Source organism: Macrotis lagotis, chromosome X (assembly GCF_037893015.1).
Source record: "Macrotis lagotis isolate mMagLag1 chromosome X, bilby.v1.9.chrom.fasta, whole genome shotgun sequence".
NCBI classification, from domain to species: domain Eukaryota; kingdom Metazoa; phylum Chordata; class Mammalia; order Peramelemorphia; family Peramelidae; genus Macrotis; species Macrotis lagotis.
Window position 1 is genome coordinate 49,116,137 of NC_133666.1, and position 23,105 is coordinate 49,139,241.

Here is a 23,105-nt window from a genome sequence, read left to right on the forward strand (position 1 = left end):
AGAATAGTAAACACCTCTCCTTAGATCATACTACCTTGGAAAAACTGAAAACATACAGGTCTAAGGAAAACAGCTGCACAAAACCCCTAAAATTAGAGATGGTGCACCTTCCACCCCAGAAGCAGAACAAAGAGTTAAAAGTCAATAAATAGGCTGAGAAAATAAGCAAACAACAGGAAAAAAATTCTGACTATAGAAAGTTACTGTAGTGACAAGGAAGATAAAAAACATACATTTACAAAAAGATAAAGCCCAAACTACTATGTCCAAAGCATCCAAGAAAAATGTGAATTGGTCTCAGATCATGGAAGAGCTCAAAAAGAATTTTGAAAATGAAGTAAGAGAAAAAATTGGAAAGATAAATGAGAGTGATGCAAGAAAAGAAAGAAAAAAAGGAGTCAACAGCTTGGTGAAGATTCTGAAAAGCAAGTAAGAGAGGTAGAGGAAAAATTGGGATGAAAAATGAGAGTGATACATGAAAATCAGGAAAAGAAAGAGTCAACAGCTTGGTAAAGGAGACACAAAAAATACTAAAGAAAATAACACCTTAAAAAGTAAATGGTAAAAGACACAAAAAGTCAATGAGGAGAATGGCTTAAAAAGCAGAATTGGCCAAATGGAAAAAGCACAAAAATTCACTAAGGCAAAAACTCATTAAAAAGCAAAATTGGACAAATGGAAAAGGAGTTATAAAAGCTACCTGAAGAAAATAGATCCAGGAAAGTTAATTTAAAAATTATTGCACTATCAGAAGACTTGGGTTCAAATCTTGCCTCTAATCCTTCCTATTATTTCTGACCCTAGCAATTGCCCTCCCTCTCTGTGCTTCAGTTTCTTATGTAAAATGAGGGACTTGGACTGAATGGTTTCCCTGAAGTCCCTTCCAGTGGTTATAGCTACCAAGGAATCTTGTTTGACCTTTAAATAAACATGGAAGCCACTTCTAAGTAGATGTATCCACAATGGAAAGAACTCCAAATTAGACATCTCTTAGATTAGACTCTATTGACTTTTTTTTAGGTTTTTTGCAAGGCAAATGGGGTTAAGTGGCTTGCCCGAGGCCACACAGCTAGGTAATTATTAAGTGTTTTGAGGCCAGATTTGAACTCAGGTACTTCTGACTCCAGGGCTGGTGCCCTATCCACTGTACCACCTAGCCATCCTGACTCTATTGACTTCTAAGCCTGGGTTAGATATGCTTTCCCACATATTGACTGTGTGACCCTGGGCAAGTTGCTTACTTGTAGACCAAGCAATGATCTAAGACTATATAATTCAGAGTTTCTGATCTGCCTAGTTAGTGTGAATTTCCTTGCCGGGGGTGGTTCTGCTCCCACCCCAGCTCTCCACTTCTATGGAGCTGTGCTCAGGAGTCTGGAGGGACCACTGCCCATTACTGTACTGGCCCCAGCTCCAGAGGGTTTGTACATGGCCTCTTGATCAAGAGGCTTTCTTAATGGAGAGAGAGCCAGCCAGGAACACTGCAGTTCATGGAATCCAGGCCCTCCCATCACTAAGAGCTGGTTTTTGACTCGAAGAAAGCCACTTTACCTGGCCAGTAACCTTAGGCTACTCTCCAAGACTGCTCCTTGTGTTGGTAGACAGGTAAGTTGAAACCTACCTCTTTATAGTGCAGGCCAGGTTAAATCAGATGGCCTGGCAGATATCTTCCAAACAACAGGACAGACCCCCAAATTGCCACCAGCTGGCTAGGTAGCTTCTCTTCTACCTAAGGGGTTTCAGCTGCTGTTTTTCTAACTGCTGACTTCTAAAAATTGGGGAGGGAGATCAACTGAGGTCTTTTGATTCTACATTACAATTTTTCTAGAAAGAAAAACCCTTCACCCTCCAGAGTGGTAACCACTAACTTGTAAAGATGCTTTCCCATTTCTGGGCTGTTCCACAGTCATATTGAGATTCTTTTTGGACTGAATCTGTAAAATGTACTTGCATAGGAAACTCCAGAGGATGAAATTCATTTTCCCAATGTACCGACCATATCATTTCTAGTCTTGGATTTGCCTGAGGTCACATAGACAGCCAGGGTCCTCTCAGTGTGCAACTTGGGGTCTCCATTGATTGCAGCCCATCACTAGCTGATTTTTGGGTTTTAGGCCACTAGATCCAGGACCAGATCCAGGATTTCACTGATATAGAGAACTCCTATCTACCAATATAAGTCAGCTCCTTTTTTTGTAGCTAAGTTTTACAGTATTGCCTAGGCCATTGAGGAGTAGGTTAAGTAACTTGCCTAAGAGTGGACAGTCAGTATGGGTGAGAGCCAGGGCTTGAACCCTTGTCTTCAAAGATCTAAGGCCAGCTCTCTATTCTCTAGTCACATACTGCTGTGGTTCTTTTGTTAATCACTCCTGACATGGAAGGCTTGTCTACTAAATTCTTTGTGTGTGCGTGTGTATGTGTGTGTGTGTGTGTGTGTGTTTTAAGAATAAATGGTTTATATACTCTGTTGGAACATCTATTTTCTGTCGCTTCTTTCTCTGCCCTTTTCTAAATTGCTCTAATTTGCAATTTTACAGGCAGTGCTCTTAACCTGTGTGTCTCTGCACAAATCCTCTGGTCCAATCAGCATAATTATGGTCCCCTACTATCATATACTAAGCGGAGGCTGTGACCTGTTTCCAGCTGCCTATCTGAAATGGAAAATTTCCAAACCACTTAATGGAAATGGTTAGGTTGGCAATTTGCAAAAGGACACAAAAGGAGAAGGGGACCATTTAATTATGGTGCTGTACATTAAGTGCCTCTCATGTACTTTATATCACAGCTTGTCCATTTCAGCCACGTGCGGTATTCCTCATATGTGTAGTCAAGACAGATCTTACTGAGTACAAAAGAGTCCACTGAAGGAAATCTACCCACCCACCAATACTAAGTTGAAGTTACAAGTCTAATAGATCTTTGTCTTAGATGAGTTGGGAATTAAAAATGCAGAAGATAATTTCTTTTTCTCATTATTCTCCACCAAATGAGTATCTATATTCTAGCCTGTGATGTCCTAAAACCATATTTCCAATCCTTGACTTTGCTTTAAACTTGGTGACCGAACTCTATCAAGATGTGAGACTTTAGTAGGCTACAAAATTTGCACCAGCACTTGACACAGTTATCAGTGTGGTGGCAGTAATTTTAGCATCACAAACAATAGGTGAAAATGCCTTACATTGGAGAAAAGAAACAGGCCAGAGGCAAAAAAAGATGAATATAAAAAAGAAAAGACATAGTTTGGATGCAAAGAATAATAAATAGAACCATAATTCATCATTCAGAAGGAAAGACAAAGCTGACCCCAAATACATGCTCCAAATGTCCAGGCTTGAATATAAAGAGCATAAGAAGAAACAACAGCATTGTACTTTGATGAGTAGGGATGATGCTACTGACCTACTGACAACAGGGAAGGGCTCCTAGTTCTTTCCCCCAGGACTAATGATAGATTTATGCTGACTGCTTGTTGCTCTTCAGACACATTTGTGAGACAGCTGGCATTGTTAGGATAGACTATGGCTGTGGAAAATCACAACTGGCCTGTACACAAACTCAGCATCTGACCGTGGCCTCTTAACACCACACTAACTAAAAAAGTTAACTAGCTATAGCCAACATGAGAGACCTAGTACCTACCAGCAACAAATTGAGATGCTTATTTGGACTTCTTCCTCAGAGGAATTCCTCTTATTCCTCAGAGAACCACTGATTTCAATAAAATAAACATTCCTTTCAACAAACACTCAGAAGGCTGACTAGTTTGCTTAGAGAAAGTGCTAGAAGTTCTTTTATCTGGCCTAATCAATCTTCCTCACTACTGAAGGGGAACTTTGAAATGGAGAATGGAAAACCACTGATTGTTTGCCCACCTGTAGCAGGGTCATAACCCTGGATCCCTAAAACAGGGTTCCTTTTCACTGAGTTAGGTTGAATAAGCTCCCAAGGAGTACAGAACTGAAACATGACAGGAAAAGAGTAGGTGCTCCAGCTTGGAAACAAAATGATGTTACAAAGAATGTTGAGAACCCACGTCCAGCTGGGAGAGCCATGAAGTGAAAACACTGGTGGCTACCAAAGCACCTCATTTAGGAGCTTCCTGGAATTCCAAGACGTGGTTGGGAAGACTCCAAATCAGCTGGGTTGATCCTCAATCCCACCATGGGAAGCTTTTATGTTTGAGGGAGAATTTATGGCAATGATTTTATAAGGGATAGTTATTAAGGATGGCACAGCAGACATACTCCTTTCTTCTTCACCCCACCCTTCCTTGCTACAAGTTTTAGGTGATAGTCTATCTCATTCTTAGGACACATAATCTCATTACATCTACAACTGGAACCACAAACCTTTCAAATTGTGGCTAGCCCCCTGATTGCCAGAGAGCACTTTTCCCCTTTGTAATATAAATTGAGCGCAGTAAACAGCAAATCCTAAACCCTAAATATTTAAAACTCATAAGTTGTTTTTTTAAAATAAAAATTCATTTTTCCATGCATTTTGTCTTTGCAGTGTTGGAGAACATTCTTAGGTTTTAAAATTCTCACTGGAAAACCAAGTGGCTTCTATTTGCACCTTCTGGGGTGTGACATTCCAATCCTGCTGACTCTCATTACATATCTCTTGTCCTTCCCTGGAGCAGGAAACACTCTAGCACTGACAACTTGATGAACTGGATAATGTGTTAAGGCTTTGGGAAATGACAACTATAAATCAAAAATCATACATCTACAAAAATTAAAGAGGTCTAATAATAGGAAATTAGCAGAAATTCTTAAATTAACTAGACTGCCTTATGAATTGGTTAGGATCTTGGATTAAATATGAACTGATTTTACTGGATGAAAAATAAAAAATGGGGACTCGATTAAGGACGTTTGGCAAATTTTTCTATGGAGACAACACATTTTCCACATTTTCCAAATACTTTTTCAAGTATATGAAAAGCAAACAAAATCTCATGTATCTCACTCAGTTTTGCAAAATTTCTTCCTCCCTTGCCAGTGTGAAATTAAATAGTGATCACATAAATGAATGTAATCTCATAATACCTTGGTCACCTAGACCAATTTCTTGTATCACATGGCTCTACTTCAGAAAGTTAATAATAGGAGACAAGTGGTAGAAACCACATGTGGTATATTCATTCATTGTCACATAAAGTAGCAGGCAATTACTGCAGAACAGTCACTTCCCTGTGTTTTTAAAAAGCAGGTGAATTGTGGCTCCCAGTTTATATTACAGCTCAAATGGACCATCTCAGAAAAAGAATTTAGAACCTGAGAGTTAAAAGGACCGAAAGGGAAAATGTTTTAAGATGCACTGTGGTTCTTAGTTTGTCGGTTTTTCTTTTGCAATGAGGTAAAAAGGCTGATCTTACCTTCAGCTTTTGCATCTTCTGCTGGACCATCCTTTGCTTTCCCACTTTGTTTTTGCTTAACAGGTTCTTCTACAACATAATGTCCCTTTCCATAACCATTCTCAACATTAGCATTGTAAGAAGTGTGAACTTTAGACAGTGAAGAAGGTGGGACGCCAGATTTGTTGTTATTATTGTTATGTCCAATAGCATGTCTGTCTTTTATTCTCTTCTTCAAATGCTCTTGCATTTTACCAGTTCTTTCATCCCGAGGAATATAATGTGTTCTTCCATGGGAACGGGTTTCTAAAACAGACCAGGGTCATACTGTTCAATCAGTGTTTGAGACCCCTTGTTTACGTAACCAAATAAGGACCAAGGCTGATAGAAGGACATGTTAACTTTTAGAATGGCTCTCACTCTGCTTCAATTTTGATTCCATGCTGGGGTTACAGAGGAGAAAAACATCTACAAGAAGATCAAGATGTGACTTCACTTCTAAAAGGAAAGGCTTAAGGATGACAGGCAATACGGCCTCCAAGAAACTTAAAATCCTTACTTATGATTTATGTACAACATGCAATAATTAATTGTTAAAGTCTTACCTCTCTTTTTACTTTTTTTGAACAAGTATCCAAGACAAAAGGGACAGATTACAACAAATTAAAACAAACATTAATCGAACAAACCATCTTACCATATTCATGGTAAATGCGTGGTTGTGGCACTGGTGGTGGCGGTGGTGGCGGTGGCATTGCATGTTGGTGCATATACTGGGGTGGATGCAATTCAGAACCTGGAACTGGGGGATACATTGGATGAGGTGGGTGGGCAAGCATATGAGGAGGATGTGGATGTATGTAATGCTGCAGATGTGGAGGAGGATGCATGGGAGGGTGGTATTCAGCAGAATGTGGCAAGATTACAATTTTGCGAACTCCATTTTCTTCCACCACCTACAACAGAACAAATGATCATATTGAAAGTGAATAACATAACAAGCTTCCAAATTATTTTTCTTGTTGAAATTTAGATTGGTCATGTCATCCACAGAACCTTTATCTCTGAGAAACTTGGTTAATGAGAAGTATGTTAACATAGAGGGACTTGCTCTTTTCCCTTTGAAAGTTCAGGTGTCAAAGAAGTAAATCTCAGGCCCACATCACAATGTAGTTCTCAACAAAAGAGAATTCCTTAATGAAAGCAAAATATACTGCACAGTGACTTAATTGGAGATATACCTCATTTGCCATGTAGAAGGTATGACTAAGTCATTAAAGTAGAATCAGGCTGCTGGGAAGCAGAGCAAGTTCAGTAAAATAAGCAATGCCCATTCAAGTCACCACAAAGCTTCTCTACTTGAGGGCAGGGCCTTCTTGTCTAGCTTTGCATTCCTCCCTCCACAGGACTTAGGCACAATACTGCTTTATTAAGGAAAGAATAAGATAAAGATAATGCTCTCTAATTAGTCTGACAGCAAAGGAATACAGCCTTTTGATTGAGCTGTCTGCTTGAAAAAGTATAGCAGTAGTTTCTGGTAGCCATTGGCCAAAAATGGATTAGATTTTCTTTGGTTCCCTAAAATTACACAGAATTAAAAATGAATTCAAGCATTTATTATTTCTGACCAATTAGATTGAATACTAGAAAAATAAGGAAAACAGTGTTTATATTACTATACATCAAAAGTAATGGTTTACATTATTACCAATAAACCCGTTAAATCAAAAGAACTGGTGATAAATTATTTTATAAATAAGTTGAAAGGCTACATGTACTGTAGTTGGGTAGAGAGGGGCCTGTGAGCCCTGGGTTCAAGCACTACCTGTGATATATTCTAAACCTGTGACCAAGTGACAGAACCTCTTAGTGGTCTAAGCCAGGGCTGGTAGGAGAAAGAACAGAATAATCTGGATATCGGGATCCTTGTGACTGCATACTAACTGATGCCACCCATGTTTTATTGTATGTTTATTGTTTGTATTAAATATTTCTCAATGACATTTTAATATGGTTCCATCTGACTTTGGGTGTTGGGGCCACTGTTTTAGGTGATTCAGTCTAGATTCTAAGTTGCACAGAAGGTATCCATTTGCCTCAGAGGGACTTCCCTCATCTGGCTATTCCCTGTGCTACAAATTCCTATCCCTATCACTTCAATCATTTTACAGGATTTTTTCTCAACTTCATCAAATTAGGTTTTACTAATGAACTAGAAATGAAGCTTATTAACTCATAGAGAAGTTTTGATGACTATTATTAATAAGTTACAAATATGACTGTACTGTGAGTTATAATTAATTATGAATTTCCAATGGCTATTTATAGAAAGACCATTTGTTTAAGTCTTCCAAGTTCCTGTAAGACCCTCAGCATATTTAATTTGTCTTTAGGGTAAAACAAAACTCAGAGTATTTCTTATTCAACTAAACAGGAATTACAGATGTGGAAATTGTAGTTATGCCAAAATGAAGTCTTAAATTCTTTTGACAATGATAAAGTGTCATGATCCCAGAGAAAGTTTAGTAAAAGGAAATATGTCAAATTCAGAGAACATTATGAAAGTGGTCAGAGACCTTCAAGACATTTCATGTTATTAATGTAATTTTATGCACACACACACACACTATCCATATACACATTTGAAAATACTTTCAAGTTGTATATATATGTAATTTGTTCTTAATATTTTAAGGAAGAAATTTCCTTCAACCATGTGGTGACATGGATGAAAGTTCAATAACTTTGCCCCAATTACTCCATTTCTGAATGAAAAGACCAAACATCACAAGGCTAAATTTCTGGAGATTCCCCCTGCCCCCAACCTTCACCCACAGCCCCTGCTCCCACTGGGTCACATACTACCCTACCTCACTTCTAAAAGGACTTACAACAGGAAGATTCTCTCTACACCAAGAAGCACAGGCCTTTAGGACACATGTAGCTTCCAATTGTTTTGCAAAGCTTACTGCAAGGAGCAAAATTGTGGAAACATTCATCTCCTTCTCTAAGAGATTTTTAATCTGAACTCCAGTTCCCCAGTTTTCTTGGTTTTTTCCTTCCTGCCAGATCATAGAAATGTTTACACTCTTAGCAGCAACCTAACTCCCATCACTAATTGGTAGAGCCACTATGAACCTTCTTCTTTCACCTACTTGTGCTTTCCTGGGGACCTTTAATCCCCTTAGATGTCTTCCTCTCTCTGGCATCTAACACTTCTATAGCTAATGTTAGTAAAACTTTGAAAAAGCATTTAAATAAAAAAATAGTTATCATCATAGATTAACAAGACCAAGAATCTAGTAATGCTTTAAAAGGAGACTCCAAGTATAAAGACAAGTCTGATTTCAGCAAGGAAACATTAAAGTGGGGAAATGGAAACAACAAAACACACCCTTTTCAGTGTAATAAAAATACTGGCACATGAAGTATTAGGGAATGTGGACCCCTATCTGCAAGGGGGCACTGTGATCAGCTTGATTTTTTTCATGGTTAATATTTAATTGGACCCATAAATTCTCAAGGTTGCATTTAACACCACATTTTATTTAGAGTTCTAGGGAAATTTTCCTCTGAAGCCCCCTATATATCTTCAGCATTGTTCAAACCAAACTTTCTAAGCACTGTTTGATATCATGTCCTAAGGGTCTTGATTCATTAACAGAAACACTGCAGCACTATTTAACTAGCTTCAGATTCCTAGATTTAGCACTGGCTACATAAAAAAGTTCTCATTTAAGGCATCAAGTGAGCTCTATGGAGGGATTGGTCAAATAATACACTTTGGTTACTGTTTTGCAACGTGTTGCCAAATGTTTTAATGAAAAACTAATCAGTTTTCCCAAATTCACTCACTATAAGAATAGAAAGAATATTAAACATTTTACATAATTGCTTTTTTAAAAAAATCATATTGAGATTATAAATTCTCGAGGGCAAAGACTTGTTTTTCATTATGGGATATTCCATGAAGGCCTACCACAGTGTCTTGGCATTTACTATTTGGTGAATGAATGAATAATCTCTAAAAATTCCTCAACACAAAGTGCCAAATAAAATTTTCTGACATACCTGAGACATATAACCAGGAGGAACAAATATCGGTGGCATAGAGCCATTTAGTGACATCATAGGAACATGGGCTGGTCCTAAAGCAGGATGATTAAAAATGTGAATATCAAATCAACACAGGATCATATTACTACAATAATATACTTACACATTATTTCTCTCTCAAACTACAAATATGAAGACAATGCTTTTTTTTTTTTTTTTTTTTACAAAATCTTAAATTACCCTCGGTCATCTCAATGCTAGTATCAAAGTCCACTTTATAACTTAATGTTATTACTTATAAATAGCATATTAAGAAATAAAAGATCTAATGCTAATCATGTAACAAGTGCCAGACTTCAACTGTATTCAGCCTTCCTTTACTAAATGGTAGTGGTGAAATGGAAAGAATGCTGGGCTTAGGAGTCAGAATACTTGGGTGTGAGTCCAGATTCAGGGCCTACTTAATTAGCTATCTGAGCCTGTTCAAGATTCATCTTTAAAACGGGGATATGAATACTTCTACTGTCGACCTCCTAAGGCTGGTGGGAAGAAAGTATTGTGTAAAGTGTAAAACCCATGGAAAATCAGACCTTTTGTTTCTATTTGACTCTGAAAAATATACAAATCCCTATAACAATAAAAAGATGACTGAAAATGTTACAAAGCATGGAGACCAAAACATGCCATTATCCTCAGTCTTTAACACATATAGTAGGTAAACAAACTAGTGTTTACCTCCTAAGAATATGAACTCTATATTTGTTGTGAAATCCTAGAATAGTAACATACCTAGTACAAAGTTTTAAAAAAATTACCTAAAGTACTCATAATCAAAATCAAAAAGTCAGATACATATGTGAACAATAGCTAAGGTTTGACATGGAGTCAGGGTATACAACAAAGCAAACATGAATTTGGGCTCCATTAAGAGAGCCCAAGCAGGGGCAGCTAGGTGGTGAAGTGGATAGAGCACCGACCCTGGAGTCAGGAGTACCTGAGTTCAAATCCCGCCTCAGACACTTAATTACCTAGCTGTGTGGCCTTGGGCAAGCCACTTAACCTCATTGCCTTGTAAAAAAAAAAGGCCAAGCACCCAGGAATAAGGAGGCAAGAGGACCATTACCCACTACCCTAGCTGGAATGCTGAGTCAATTGTGGGCACTGCCTTCTAGGGCAGTCACCAATAAGCTGAAGGGGTTTCAAAAGAAGTAAAGAAGGTCCAGGATGGAGAAAGACCTCAAGTTCATACTATATGGAGATCATCTGAGGGAACTGAGGATGTTTAGCTTGGAGCTGTGGGGGGAGAATGTGAACATAAATATCTGAAAGGTAGTCAGTCAGAAGAGAGATTAGATTCTGTCTTCTTGACACCAAAAGGCAGGACTAGGAGCAATGAGCAGAGGTTCTGGAGAGACCAGTTTAGGTTGGATATCAGGAAATGCTTCCTAACAATGAGAATTGTCTCAATGTGCAGAATGGACTGACCATGAAAGAAGTGGGATCTTCCCCACTAGATGTCTTCAAGCAAAGACTGGATGACTAATTGTGGAGGGGTGGCAGATGGAAAGCCTTGGAATTTGACCTTGGAAATATGACTTCTGAATTATTTCACTTCAAGTGTCTGAAGTGCTTGACACACAGTAGGTACTTAAAATTGCTTACTAACTGTCCTGAAGTAGCTTAATTTATCACAAGTTGCTGGCAAGATCTGGACCATAAGCCCTGCTAATAATAATAATAATAATAATAAACCTCCAACTAAGGTATGTGTTAACCCAAGAAATGATTAAATAGGCTTGATACAGCTACTGAAAACAAATGTTTCTAAAATATTTTCATGCTATTAGATTCACTACATTCTAGTTTCATTCAAATACCACCCATTTGATTAAATTTTCACTTACCTTGGATACACTGAACGTGTCCATCCTCAGTTCTAATGGTGAATGTTTCTCCAGGATTGACCTGCACCAATATAACCTATAAAGAAGAGCTATAGTTAAATGTGTTGTCCTTAATGACTAGAAAAGAATCTATCTTTGTTTATTTTATGAGAGTCTCAGGTTGGTCAAGGGGGCCCACTGGGAGCCATCCAGATCTCTAGCTAAGCAAGTAAATTAGCCCAAAGGAGAAATTAAATTAATCAATCCCTTTAAAAACCTATAGTTACCCGTCCCAGGCTTTTTCACTTTACTCCACTGGTTAAAAACTGGAAATATAAAGTTCAGGATAAACACACAAGAATTTCTTATTAGAAAACAAGTGCTGAAAGGTGTAAAGACCAAACCTTAATTTCTTTTTGGCTACAGAGTCCCAGAATACTTGAGGAACAGTACACTGGAGAATATATGGTCACCTGGCATACTTCCTCTACTGGACCAGCAGCTATAGCTAATGACCAACAAAATGGATACCAATAGTGCCCTCCATATGTAAACTGGTACAACTGGTGATCAAAAAATGAAGTTGGATGATTATTTCAACAAAACTATTTTTATACTGCCTTCTCTTCAACAAGCTGATATCAAAGTTAAAAGCTGAATGTACTCTCTCTGGATTTCACTGCTTTTTCATTTGTAAAACACATTTTATTGGTGCCTTTTCCCTTTGTGACAATGAAAATCAGTTTAACAAAAGCATTCAATAAAGAAAGCCTCATTCTGAAAATGGATACAATATATTGTCCTAGTAGCCCCCACTTTTCTGCTGTGCTTCTTTTTAATGTAGATATGAAATGAGGGCCTGACATTCCATATGTTAAGTTGGATTTCTCTAGAATGGTCATGTAACCCAATGGTATTAAACTTGAATAGAAATGGGAGCTATTCATCTGTACATAAGGATTGCTGCAGACTACATATTGACTAAGTTTTAAAATGTAATATTATCTCTGTTTTATCGTGCTTTTATTTATTTTGATAAATATTTTCCAACAACATTTGCATCTCGTTTGGGCAGGACTGTGAAGACCAAAAGGAAATGTTAGCATGGCAATGGTTTACCAAACCAACAAAAGTGAAGTCTATGGTATTTTGTTTTTGTAAAATTATTACCATCAGAAAGTATTAGTAACTTAAATCATTGTTGTTCAAAATGGTACTTTAAACACAAAAACTTTACTCTTAACCATTATGATGAAATTGACTGAAGGAATCAATCATCATTTTTCTATACACGTAGTTAGGTGGCATAGTAGATACAGCCTTGAACTTAGAATTAAGACCTGGGTTCAAATCATGTATCAGACACTTCCCAGATTTGTGCCAGTAAGCAAGTCAATTAATCTCTTTGAATTTCAGTCCCTCATTTGTAAGATGAGAAAATGATTACCTACCTTCCAGAGTTATTGTAAGAATCTAATGAGATAACATTTGAAATATGCTCTGTTAACCTTAAAGTGTTAGAGAAATATCTGCTATCATTATTATGTCCACAATATCAGAAGAAAGCTAAGAGAACTTAAAATTTCAAGAATGCATATCATTATTTTTGATTTGATCATGTAAGTCTAAAATAGAAGCCACATCAATTCTGACAACACCTTTGATCTTGGATGACAATAGAAGTAATCATTAGGCCAAGAAGGATCAATTCTTCAAACCAAGAGAGACAGTTTCCTCTTATGAATAAAACTCAATCTGGTTGAATCCCCCAAAGAACTAACCAAGTACAATGGAAAGAGTTAAGAAATGCAGATTCTGGTTCTGTTCCTAATTAGTTATATGACTTTGGTGAGAACATTTCACTCCTCTTGGCTTCAGCTTTCTCATCTATGAAATAAAAAAAAAATAATCGGGACAAGCTCATTCCTAATGTGCCTTTCACCTCCAAATTCTGGGACTTCACTCTTTAGCCAGGTATAAGAAGGTGACCATTTTGCCAATAAACAAATTTAATGTGATTGTGATCTGTGTAATATAGGGCATTGGGATAAGTAGGGAAGTTATCCCCTGTTTTTATAAACATTTGGGCTTACCTGATAAACAGTTCTTTTAAAACATCTTTGATTTATAAGTAAATACAAAATTTATTTTCAATAAAATAACCTACTTTGTCAGCTATTTAAGGTACTATAATATTCTGGTATTTCTACAGAAGAGGCATTAAAGAATAACAGAGAGTATTTTGAACTTAAAGTTTACTCTTTTATAAAGTGAAGGGAGTGGATCAGATGACCCATGAGGTCCCTTCCAGCTCTAAATCTATGAATGGTCAATGCTGGGTTCAAGGGTATCATCTAGATAACTAGTTCAAACATTACTTGGACATGTCTTTTTCTTTTGGTCAGCTTATTGCAAATAAAAAATTTTTTAAAATTTATTTTTATTTTATTGATGTGCTTTATGTCATTATAGTTATATTTTATTATATTCACATACCACAAATGATTTAACCATTCCCCAATTAATGGGCACCTACTTTGCTTTTAATTCTTTGCTATGTCAAAAATGTGCTGCTATGAATAATCTGATATAAGTGAAACTTTTCTTTCTGTCTTTAACACTTCTTATATGCTTAGTAGTAGGATCTCAGAGTCAAGTCACATTCTAGTCACTTTTTTTTTTGCATAATTCCAAATTGCCTTCTAGAACAGCAGGATCAATTCACAGTCTTTTCACAGACCCTCCAACATTGACCATTTCTGTATTTTATAATCTTTGCCTGTTTGCTGAGTGTGAAGTGAGATCTCAAGAGCTGTTTTAATTTGCATTTATTATTAGTTATTTGGAGCAGACTTTTATAGGGTTAATAGTTTGGAATTTTTCTTTCATGAAGTTTGTTCATGTTTTCTGATCACTTATCTGATGAGTAATAGCTTTCAGCATATTAAATTTCTATATGTTGGCTATCAGACCCTTATCAGTGTTAGTAAAATGTAAAAAAATGTACCATATATATGTGAATATCACATCTATATACACACATTATTTCCTATGGATATATTGAATCATCATTTGTAAATCAATATTTTCTGACATTTTGGAAAGTCCAAAACTGTTAGCCATTGGGGCACCAAACCTTTTTATATATTTAAACACTTTTAATATATTTAGACAAAATTTTCACACAAGTGGATGGAACCAAAGAGATGTCTTTAAAAATTAGGGTAGATGATGAGCAGCACCAATAAAGAGATGAGGATTATAATACTGTTGGTAATGATGACTTAAGAACTAAAGACATGAGCTCATTGCTGGAGCACACAGTGCCAAAAAAAGGGTTTGACTCCATGTATCTGCATAATTTTTTTTGGCATAACAGTTATACTAGGCTTTAAAAAAGCTAAGTGTTTTTTTTAATTTAAAAATAATACCCATTCTCACCTGTTGCATGTTTTCCCCGTTTACCAGATGAGGCGGAAGAGACATGTCATTCATTACGGGTGTAGGTTCTAAAGCAGGAACCTGTTCAGCCATAATACATAAAAGGACTATTTCTTACATTGATCAGCCTGTAAAAGAAATGAAGCCAATTAAATGAAGTTCGTATTTCTTTCCTAATAAGTCACTTTCCAAAATACTCTAGAAAGTAGTAGTCTTTAAGTAATTTGCCTTCCATAAAAGTTTTATGAAAATTGCTTTTATAAATAATAACAACAGATTTTTATAGAGGCTTTAAAATGACACATTATAATATATGTTTGTGTACACACACATATAGACATGTAGGCATACCTATTCATATAAGTCAGTTAAGTGGAGCAGTGGATAGAATGCCAGACCTGAAATAAGGAAGAGTCATCTTCCTGAGTTTTCATCTGACTTCAGACCCTGGTGGTGTGACCCTGGACAAGTCACTTAACCCTGATTCCCTCTGTTCCCTCACCTGTAAAATGAACTGGAGAAGGAAATGGCAAACCACTCCAGTATTTTTTGCCAAGAAATTCCCAAATGGGGTCACAAAGACTTGGACATGACTGAAAATTGACTGAACAACAATATAAAACTTGAGCCTCACAACCAGCCTATGAGCTCAATACAAGTATCATTATTGACAATCAATTACTCAAACATTAAACACCTACTGTGTATGAGGAGGGACTGTGCTAAACACTAGAGATAAAAAGAAAAAAAAAAGTGAAACAGTCCAAAGAACTAACATTCTAGTGGGAGAAATAAGGCATACATATATGAGCATATATACAATACACAAAATCAATACAAGTTTATTTTGGGAATGTAGGAGGCCCTGGCAACATTAGAAATCACAGGCTATTTCATTAAGAAGGTCACACTTAGAGTGTATCTTTTTTTTTTTTTGCAACGCAATGGGGTTAATTAAGTGGCTTGCCCAAGGCCACACAGCTAGGTAATTATTAAGTATCTGAGGCCGGATTTGAACTCAGGCACTCCTGACTCCAGGGCCGGTGCTCTATCCACTGAGCCACCTAGTCATCCCACTTAGACTGTATCTTGAAGGAAACTAGGGACTCTAAGGGGGCAGATGTGAGGTGTATATTGTAAGCCTGGGGGATGAGTGCAAAAGCAAGGAGATGGAGTGGGCTGGTGTGGCTGGAATGTAGGGTGTGAAGAGGGAAGTAAAGTCTAATAAGACTGGAAAGGTAAGAAAGGGTTGCAAAGTTGCAAAGATCTTTACATGTCACCCAAATTGCAAAGATCTTTAAATGTCAAGCAAAGGACTTTATAACTGATGCTAGAATAAGAGAGTCATTGGAGTTTGTTGTACATTACTCAGTTTGGTGGCCAAGTGCAGAATGATTTGGAATGGGTAAAAACTTGAGGCAGGGGTGGCTAGGTAGTGCAGTGGATAGAGCACCAGCCCTGGAGTCAGGAGTACCCGAGTTCAAATCTGGTCTCAGACACTTAATTACCTAACTGTGAGACCTTGAGCAAGCCACTTAACCCCGTTTTCCTTGCAAAAACCTAAAAAAAAATAGACTTGAGGCAGAGACCCCAACCAAGAGGTTACTGCAATAGTCAAAGTGGGAGGGAATGAGGATCTGAACTAAGATGAGTGGTAGCTATAGAAATGAAAAGGAAGCAAGATGTCTGAGAGAGCATCTGGAGAAAGAAATGACCAGATATGGCAATTAATTGGATAAATGAGGTGAGGAAGAGTGATGAATCAAGAGTGAGAGGTTGCCAGGTTACCCCTATTTTACAGGTGAGGAAACTGACTTAGAATAGGTGCCTTGCCCATGGTGACACAACTACACAGCATCAAAGCAGTTTTTCCTAACCTCAAATCCAGTCATTATCCCACACCTCATAAATGAAAGGCAGTACTGAAGTTGGAATCACAGATTTTGGTTCTTCTCACATAGGTGGCAAAGTCTGCTCCATTTCAAAGAGTGACTAATGGTTGAACAGTATATCGAAGTTAAATAACATAGATACAAGTAGGTGATTCCCAAGAACAGTACATTTCTAAGTCCACTGGATAATAACAACTCAATGGGGGAAGGACCTACTTTAAAAATTTTTTTTAAGGCAATGGGGTTAAAGTGACTTGCCTAAAGTCACACAGCTAGGCAATTATTAAGTGTCTATGGCTGTATTTGAACTCAGGTCCTCCTGACTCCAGGGTCGATGCTCTATGTACTACTCCACTGAACTGCCCTAGGACCTACTCTTTTGATAAATGTTTAATAGTGACATGACCAGAAAAAAAGTCAGTTTTCTAACTCGAAGACTATTCATTAAATCACACTGCATCAATTCAACCAGAATTTAAATCAGGGCACTAGAAATTTCCTCATCTACCCAATGGAGAAAATAATACCTGCCTTGCTCACCTTGCAGGACTGGTGTAAAAATATAATGAAATAAGTAAAATGGAAAATATCTGGAAAATACAACATGCCAAACAAATACAGAACAATTCTTACTATTGTGGGATCCATTAAATCTTTCTCTTTTTACACCAGATAAAATGCAGTTTTCCTACATATAAACACCATATTAAAAAACTACCACCTGTTCTGGAAAAAAGATGCCAATGTAGACCAGCCAACATTTATCTCTATCAGTTTTTCAGACTGCATAAGACAAAACTGAAAACTACTTTGCAATTAACAGAGAAACCACAAATAAATACAATATTGCTTACTCCGTACCAGGATGACAGTGATTCCTTACTGGAATATAACAGTACAAATACAGCAATTAACTTTGTTCCCTTTCCCCAGCAATCCTCGATTTACCCTTAATGAAGTTGCCATTTCTTGTGTTTGCTTTCGAGTACCGAATATTGGATAAGAAACGGGCCCTTTAGAGCCTGGGAAGAGCTTAGAGCTTTGTTACAACTACCTTCCTTGTTGATGATGCTAGAACACACCTCAGACTGTCTCCTGGCAACTACTCTGTACCCGAAGCTGCCAGTGCCATGCAAGATGAAGTTTTCAAATGGCTGAGGCAGCTCCACTAATAACCACACCAATCTGAGGTCCAGTTGAATTTGGGTAGAAAGGTAAATGACAACAGACTCTCAAATGTGCTACAATGGAAAGACTTTAAATCAGTTGTGGAGATCAGGCCCCAAATCCTATCATGTCACATAGAGATGTGATTTTTAGCAGTCCCATCAGCCTCAGCAGTTACATTATCTTTATGGACATCAAGTGTGATATATGATCTGGAAAAGCACAATCCTAATAGCCCCAACCATAGGCTCTTCTCCCTCCCACAATAGCCATGGTCATCTGGCCAGGTGCACACTGTTTGCAGCCCTGCTTTATCATCTGTGTTTCTTCCAGCACAGACTGCCAGCTCCCCAGCTACAAAGCAGCTAAATGGCTACTGGTCTTAGTCCAAGTGTTAGACAGTAGTCCATTACACATTGCAGATTCCTCCTCAAAGCATCCAAGCTTGTTTAACAGGGTCTTTCCTTCTTAGGCTCAGCTGCAAACCAGGTCCAGAGAGAGAATGAATGATTTTTGTTGCACTCAACAGTTTAAAGGCCCAGTCCTGTGGATTCAACTGTCCCATTTAGTTTTGTGTCTAACAAATTCTACTCATAGACTTAAGGGATGTTAGAGCCAAAAAGGACTTCAGAGATGATTTATTCCGACCCCCCCCCCCAGTTGCTCATTACCACACTGCTCTTGATCTCCACAGTATTCAAGGAAAATAGTCATTAAAAACATTTTACAACCTAGGAGAAGAGCAGTTTAAACATCTAAGCCTGCTACCGCCTTTATTTTATGCTCAACATAGGCAAACTGAGAAAGATCTACAATACACATGCCTCCTAATATTGAATCTGTATCAGACTAAACTGAAGATGTTATTAAAAATACTCTCACCACCATTGCTATGATTCTTATGCTTTTCAGTGACTTTTGTATTTGCATCCCCCAATCCTTGTTGATTGGTTGAATCTCTCTAAAAACATTCCCTAAGAAGGTATAGATGAAACCTACAGTTAATATCCCTTAAGTCAAGTGTTTATATAAAAGTTAAACACTGGCCTTGCCCAAACTACATGCCAAGTCAGAAAAACACATGTCTCATATAAAATACTACTTACTATTTATTTGCTTTTGGTTAACAACAGTTGAAACTGCATAAATTATTTAATCATTCTTGATTACTTAAGTTATTTGCATTTGAATGTCAGTCCATGTCATCCAATTTACCATTCTCTGAATTACCACAGCATATAAAATATATTCATATCAGATGACATATAATTATCCCTACTAAAAATACCTGTACTATAGTGCTGCCAGTCGCAATGCTAAAATTAAATTATGCTGGAAGTGATGAGTCTAAACCCCCTATTTTTAGTGACTTATAGCTAGGCCTTAAAAATCTTCTCTTCCAGGAATGTGACATACCACACCTCAGTTCAGGAACCTAAACTTAAGTCTTATAAAAGAATTGAAGTGCTTAAGACAAAAATTAAATTCATTAGAGCGGGAGGAAACCCCTTCAGCAATTTTAACTATACTTAGTTGAAGGTATCCAAATGTAATAGGCTTGCATATTTAATGTCATGTCACCTACAGTTCTAAACATGAACATATCCAGCACACTTGTTCATCTCTGATAACAAGGTTTTCTCTACTGCTCTTGTAAGTTAAGAGACGTTCAAGTTCCAGTTATTTTTCTTTCATGTAAAACAATTACTGTTCTCATACGCATGGCATCTCATGAGGGCTCCTATAATATACAGCAGTACTTGAAAAGGTATCTCTAAGTAAATTGAATATAGAGAATTGTTATAGATTGACAAAGAGAAGGGCTAATTTACTTTAGATAACCCAAATCATCATTCATAAATTACTTTGCATAGGTAACACCTAAAGGCAAAGCTGGGTATTACAGCTGAGCCCCAGAAGCACAAATTCCTAGAGAGTCAAGAGTTAGTGGGTTCCCCAGGATGAAAGAAAATTATGATTTTGAGAGGTCAGGAGGTCACCATGGTGACCAATGATAGAGGAAGGATCCTTGATTTATAAAAGTTTTGCAAAGAAAAAGTCAACTGTGAAACAGATTCTACAACTGTCAGTGGGTCTGAAGCACTAAGATACTATGATTTCCAGGTATGCCAAAGTCCAACCTCTTCCATACTTCCCCTTTCTTGTTCTCCTCTGTCCCCACCCCATACTTCATCTGTAAAATAAGACAGACTCTTTGCCCTCTGGGGTTATCTTCTGGCTCTAAAACAACAATCCTATGCTGTCCCTCACCTGAAATCTACATTCTTCATCCACCCTTCTTTTATTGTGGTTACCACGTTCTTGTCCTTTATCAATTATTTTTATATCTATTTTTTTTTGCAAAATTATATAATGTTCTCCCATGTGAGAATCTAAGCTCCTGGAGAGTGAGGACTGTATCTTATTCATCTTTGTTAGGATCAAAGTTGATAAAAAGGCATGGGTGGGTTATGATCTGCACCAATGGAGGTAATATGGCTAATGGAAGTAAAATCCCCTGAGAATATTGAAGGGCCACCTGTACCAAAATCTAATTGAAAATGCATTGGATTTCTTAAATATGTATGGCTACATCAGCTTATCACTGAACTAAAAATATAGATAAGGATATCCTTAACTTACATATATATATATATATATATAAATATACACACACATATGTATATTATGTATAAACACATCAGGAGACTGAAATTACAAGTTAAAAAGCCCTGTTACAGGCTCAGTTCCAGTTCCATTTGATTCTAGAGTTAAAAACTGGCACAAACCCCCAACTTTACATGTCACACTTACATACCACTAGCTGCCAAGATTCAGATCACTCACTCTAGGAATTCCATAAGTGGTTCATGAGCCACATATAGAAACTCCTTAATATAGTACAACATTTCTGGGATGGAAAGTGTCAGCCAAATTATTCATATAACATTACATGAGACAGTGTTGGCCCAGAGTTGCAGAGAAAAATCTCATTTTTTTTGAAAAGGTAGAAACATGAACCGCCAACATGGTAGAAATGAATGCTTTTGAGAATTCTCTGAAAAAAGAAATTACTTGGCAGGCTGGAAGTAGATCTAAACATTCCAAAAGAATCAGAATGTGTAGGGCATCTTTACCTTGCTCTGAGGCTCTCCAAGGGTGATAAGCATCATCGATTAATTATGACATCAACTCATTTACATAATTTTGAAAAGGCTAGGCATGTTTTATAGCCCTTTTCAATCTGTCTCAAACTAGATTTTATTTTCTATGTATGGCAGCCCACATTAATGTGTTATTGTCATTTTATTTTTTGGCAAGGCTACATATTTCTCATATAACTAAAGATTCCACAACTGTTACTCTAAAAAAAATCAGGAAGTGATTTGACATGCGCTTTATGCTGGATTATCACTGAACAGATGCAAGCCATTTCTTATGGATGGGTTTTCAAATTTTCCATTTGTACTGCTTCATACTTCCCCCTACCTATTAAGCATTATCAATACTTTCTCATTCTCCCCCTCCCACAATTCTGACCCTTTTCTGTTGCGTTAGTGCTGCTAAAATCGGGGACATTCACACACTCTATTTAAGGTCCTATGTAGCTGTGGACTTGGCTCTATTCAGTAGCAAGTATGATTTTGTTTAAATAAATTGTCAAATTTGTAAATAAATAAGGGCTATCAAAAACCTTACAGGTTCATATCAAATATTGTTCTACAAATGAAGCCAAATACTACCCGGGGTGCCCCTTGCTGTAGTACTATTTGACTGATAATGCATTTATAACACTGCTCATATGGAGCTGTACTCAAAACAGTTCATCCAACATCATGTTTCCAAAGAATCAATTCACTGCTAGAAGAACATGCATATATAGTCCAGAAGCAAGGCTAGGTCCAACAGGTCTTCACCACTTAGAGCAAATCAAAAAGGATCCTGATCCTCTTGGCAAATTGGTTTAGGCATAAGACCTTTTGGGATTATTTGAACAGTGCCTAGAATCCTTCTGACTCTAAGCTGTCCTGTAAACAAATCTCCAGGAACATATTCAGTTTTTGCCCCATATAACAACTCTCATTTACTTAGTACTTTGAAAACCTGAGACTCCTTTTCTCACCCTAATCTTGTGAAGCAGGTAGTACCAATATTATCCTCATTTTCTAGATGAAGAAGTTCAAGCTCTGAGAAATTAAATGATGTGGTCCTTGTGCACAAGTCCTATGTCCAGACCCAGCTACGCTTTCTCCCCCACAACAGGCAGCCCAAAATGCTAAGTCAGCCATTTTTTTTTTTTTTTTAGGTTTTTGCATGGCAAATGGGGTTAAGTGGTTTGCCCAAGGCCACACAGTGAGATAATTAAGTGTCTGAGGCCAGATTTGAACTCACTCCAGGGTCGGTGCTCTATCCACTGCGCCATCTAGCTGCCCCATCAGCCATTTTTCTTAGCCATCTTCTCAGCCTCTTCAGAGCTCCACATACCAGTGGCTTTTCAAGAAGAGAACATTCCTGCCTAAAAGGAGGGGAAGCTGACTAAAATGAATATCAGGAAGCAAACAGAGGAGTGGAAGATCTTGAGTTGGAAAGAAGACTCTTCTAGTCCAACCTCAGTTTTTTGTAAGGCAATGGGGTTAAGTGACTTGCCCAAGGCCACACAGCTAGGTAATTATTAAGTCTCTGAGGCCGAATTTGAACTCAGGTCCTCTTGACTCCAGGGCCAGTGCTCTATCCACTTCACTACCTAGCTTCCCCACTAGTCCAACCTCTAATTTAAACCCAGGTCTTCCGACTCCCAGCCTAGAGTGCTAGTGGTTTGACCCCTTGTTGGATCCTGAGAACTGTGGCTGTTTCCTAAACTTTTCTCCTGGGCCCTCTTCTTCCTCTGTACTACTTCACTTGGAGAAATTTCATCAGCTCCTATTAAGTTAACTATCATCTCTATGCAAATTATTCTCGGTCTACGTCCTAATAATATCTCACATCTCCAACTATCTATTGGATATCTCAAATTGGATGCCCCAGAGCCATCTTAAACTCAGTTTATTCAGAACTGAACTCATTATCTTCCAGTCTCCCCCCCCACCACAAACACTCCCCTCTTTCTTATTACTGAGGAAGCTAGGTGGGGCAATGGATAGATGACTGGACCTAGAGTCAAGATCTGAAGGTCAAATACAAATATTTACTAGCTATGTGACCCTGGGCAAGTCACTTAAACTATTTTAGTTTCCCCACCTGGAAAGTAGGGATAATAATAACACCTGCAAGGATCAAATGAGCACATGTGTAAAGTGCTTTGTA

General features: G+C 37.6%; 1 protein-coding gene across 3 annotated transcripts in view; it reads right to left on the reverse strand.

The window, feature by feature from the left end:
• LOC141497398 (fibronectin type-III domain-containing protein 3A-like) overlaps positions 1-23,105 on the reverse strand; it is an 80,512-nt gene that overhangs the window by 39,257 nt on the left and 18,150 nt on the right. The window contains exons 2-6 of one of the 3 annotated variants that reach the window (XM_074200044.1): positions 14,743-14,870; positions 11,323-11,398; positions 9,434-9,510; positions 6,060-6,318; positions 5,384-5,668 (exon numbers count right to left, since the gene is read on the reverse strand). In XM_074200044.1, the coding sequence (XP_074056145.1) occupies positions 5,384-5,668; positions 6,060-6,318; positions 9,434-9,510; positions 11,323-11,398; positions 14,743-14,835 (790 nt within the window). In that variant the 5' untranslated portion in view covers positions 14,836-14,870. Of the gene's footprint in view, positions 1-5,383; positions 5,669-6,059; positions 6,319-9,433; positions 9,511-11,322; positions 11,399-14,742; positions 15,758-23,105 lie in introns of those variants that run through there. The other 2 variants (XM_074200045.1, XM_074200046.1) reach the window with 2 other exon arrangements.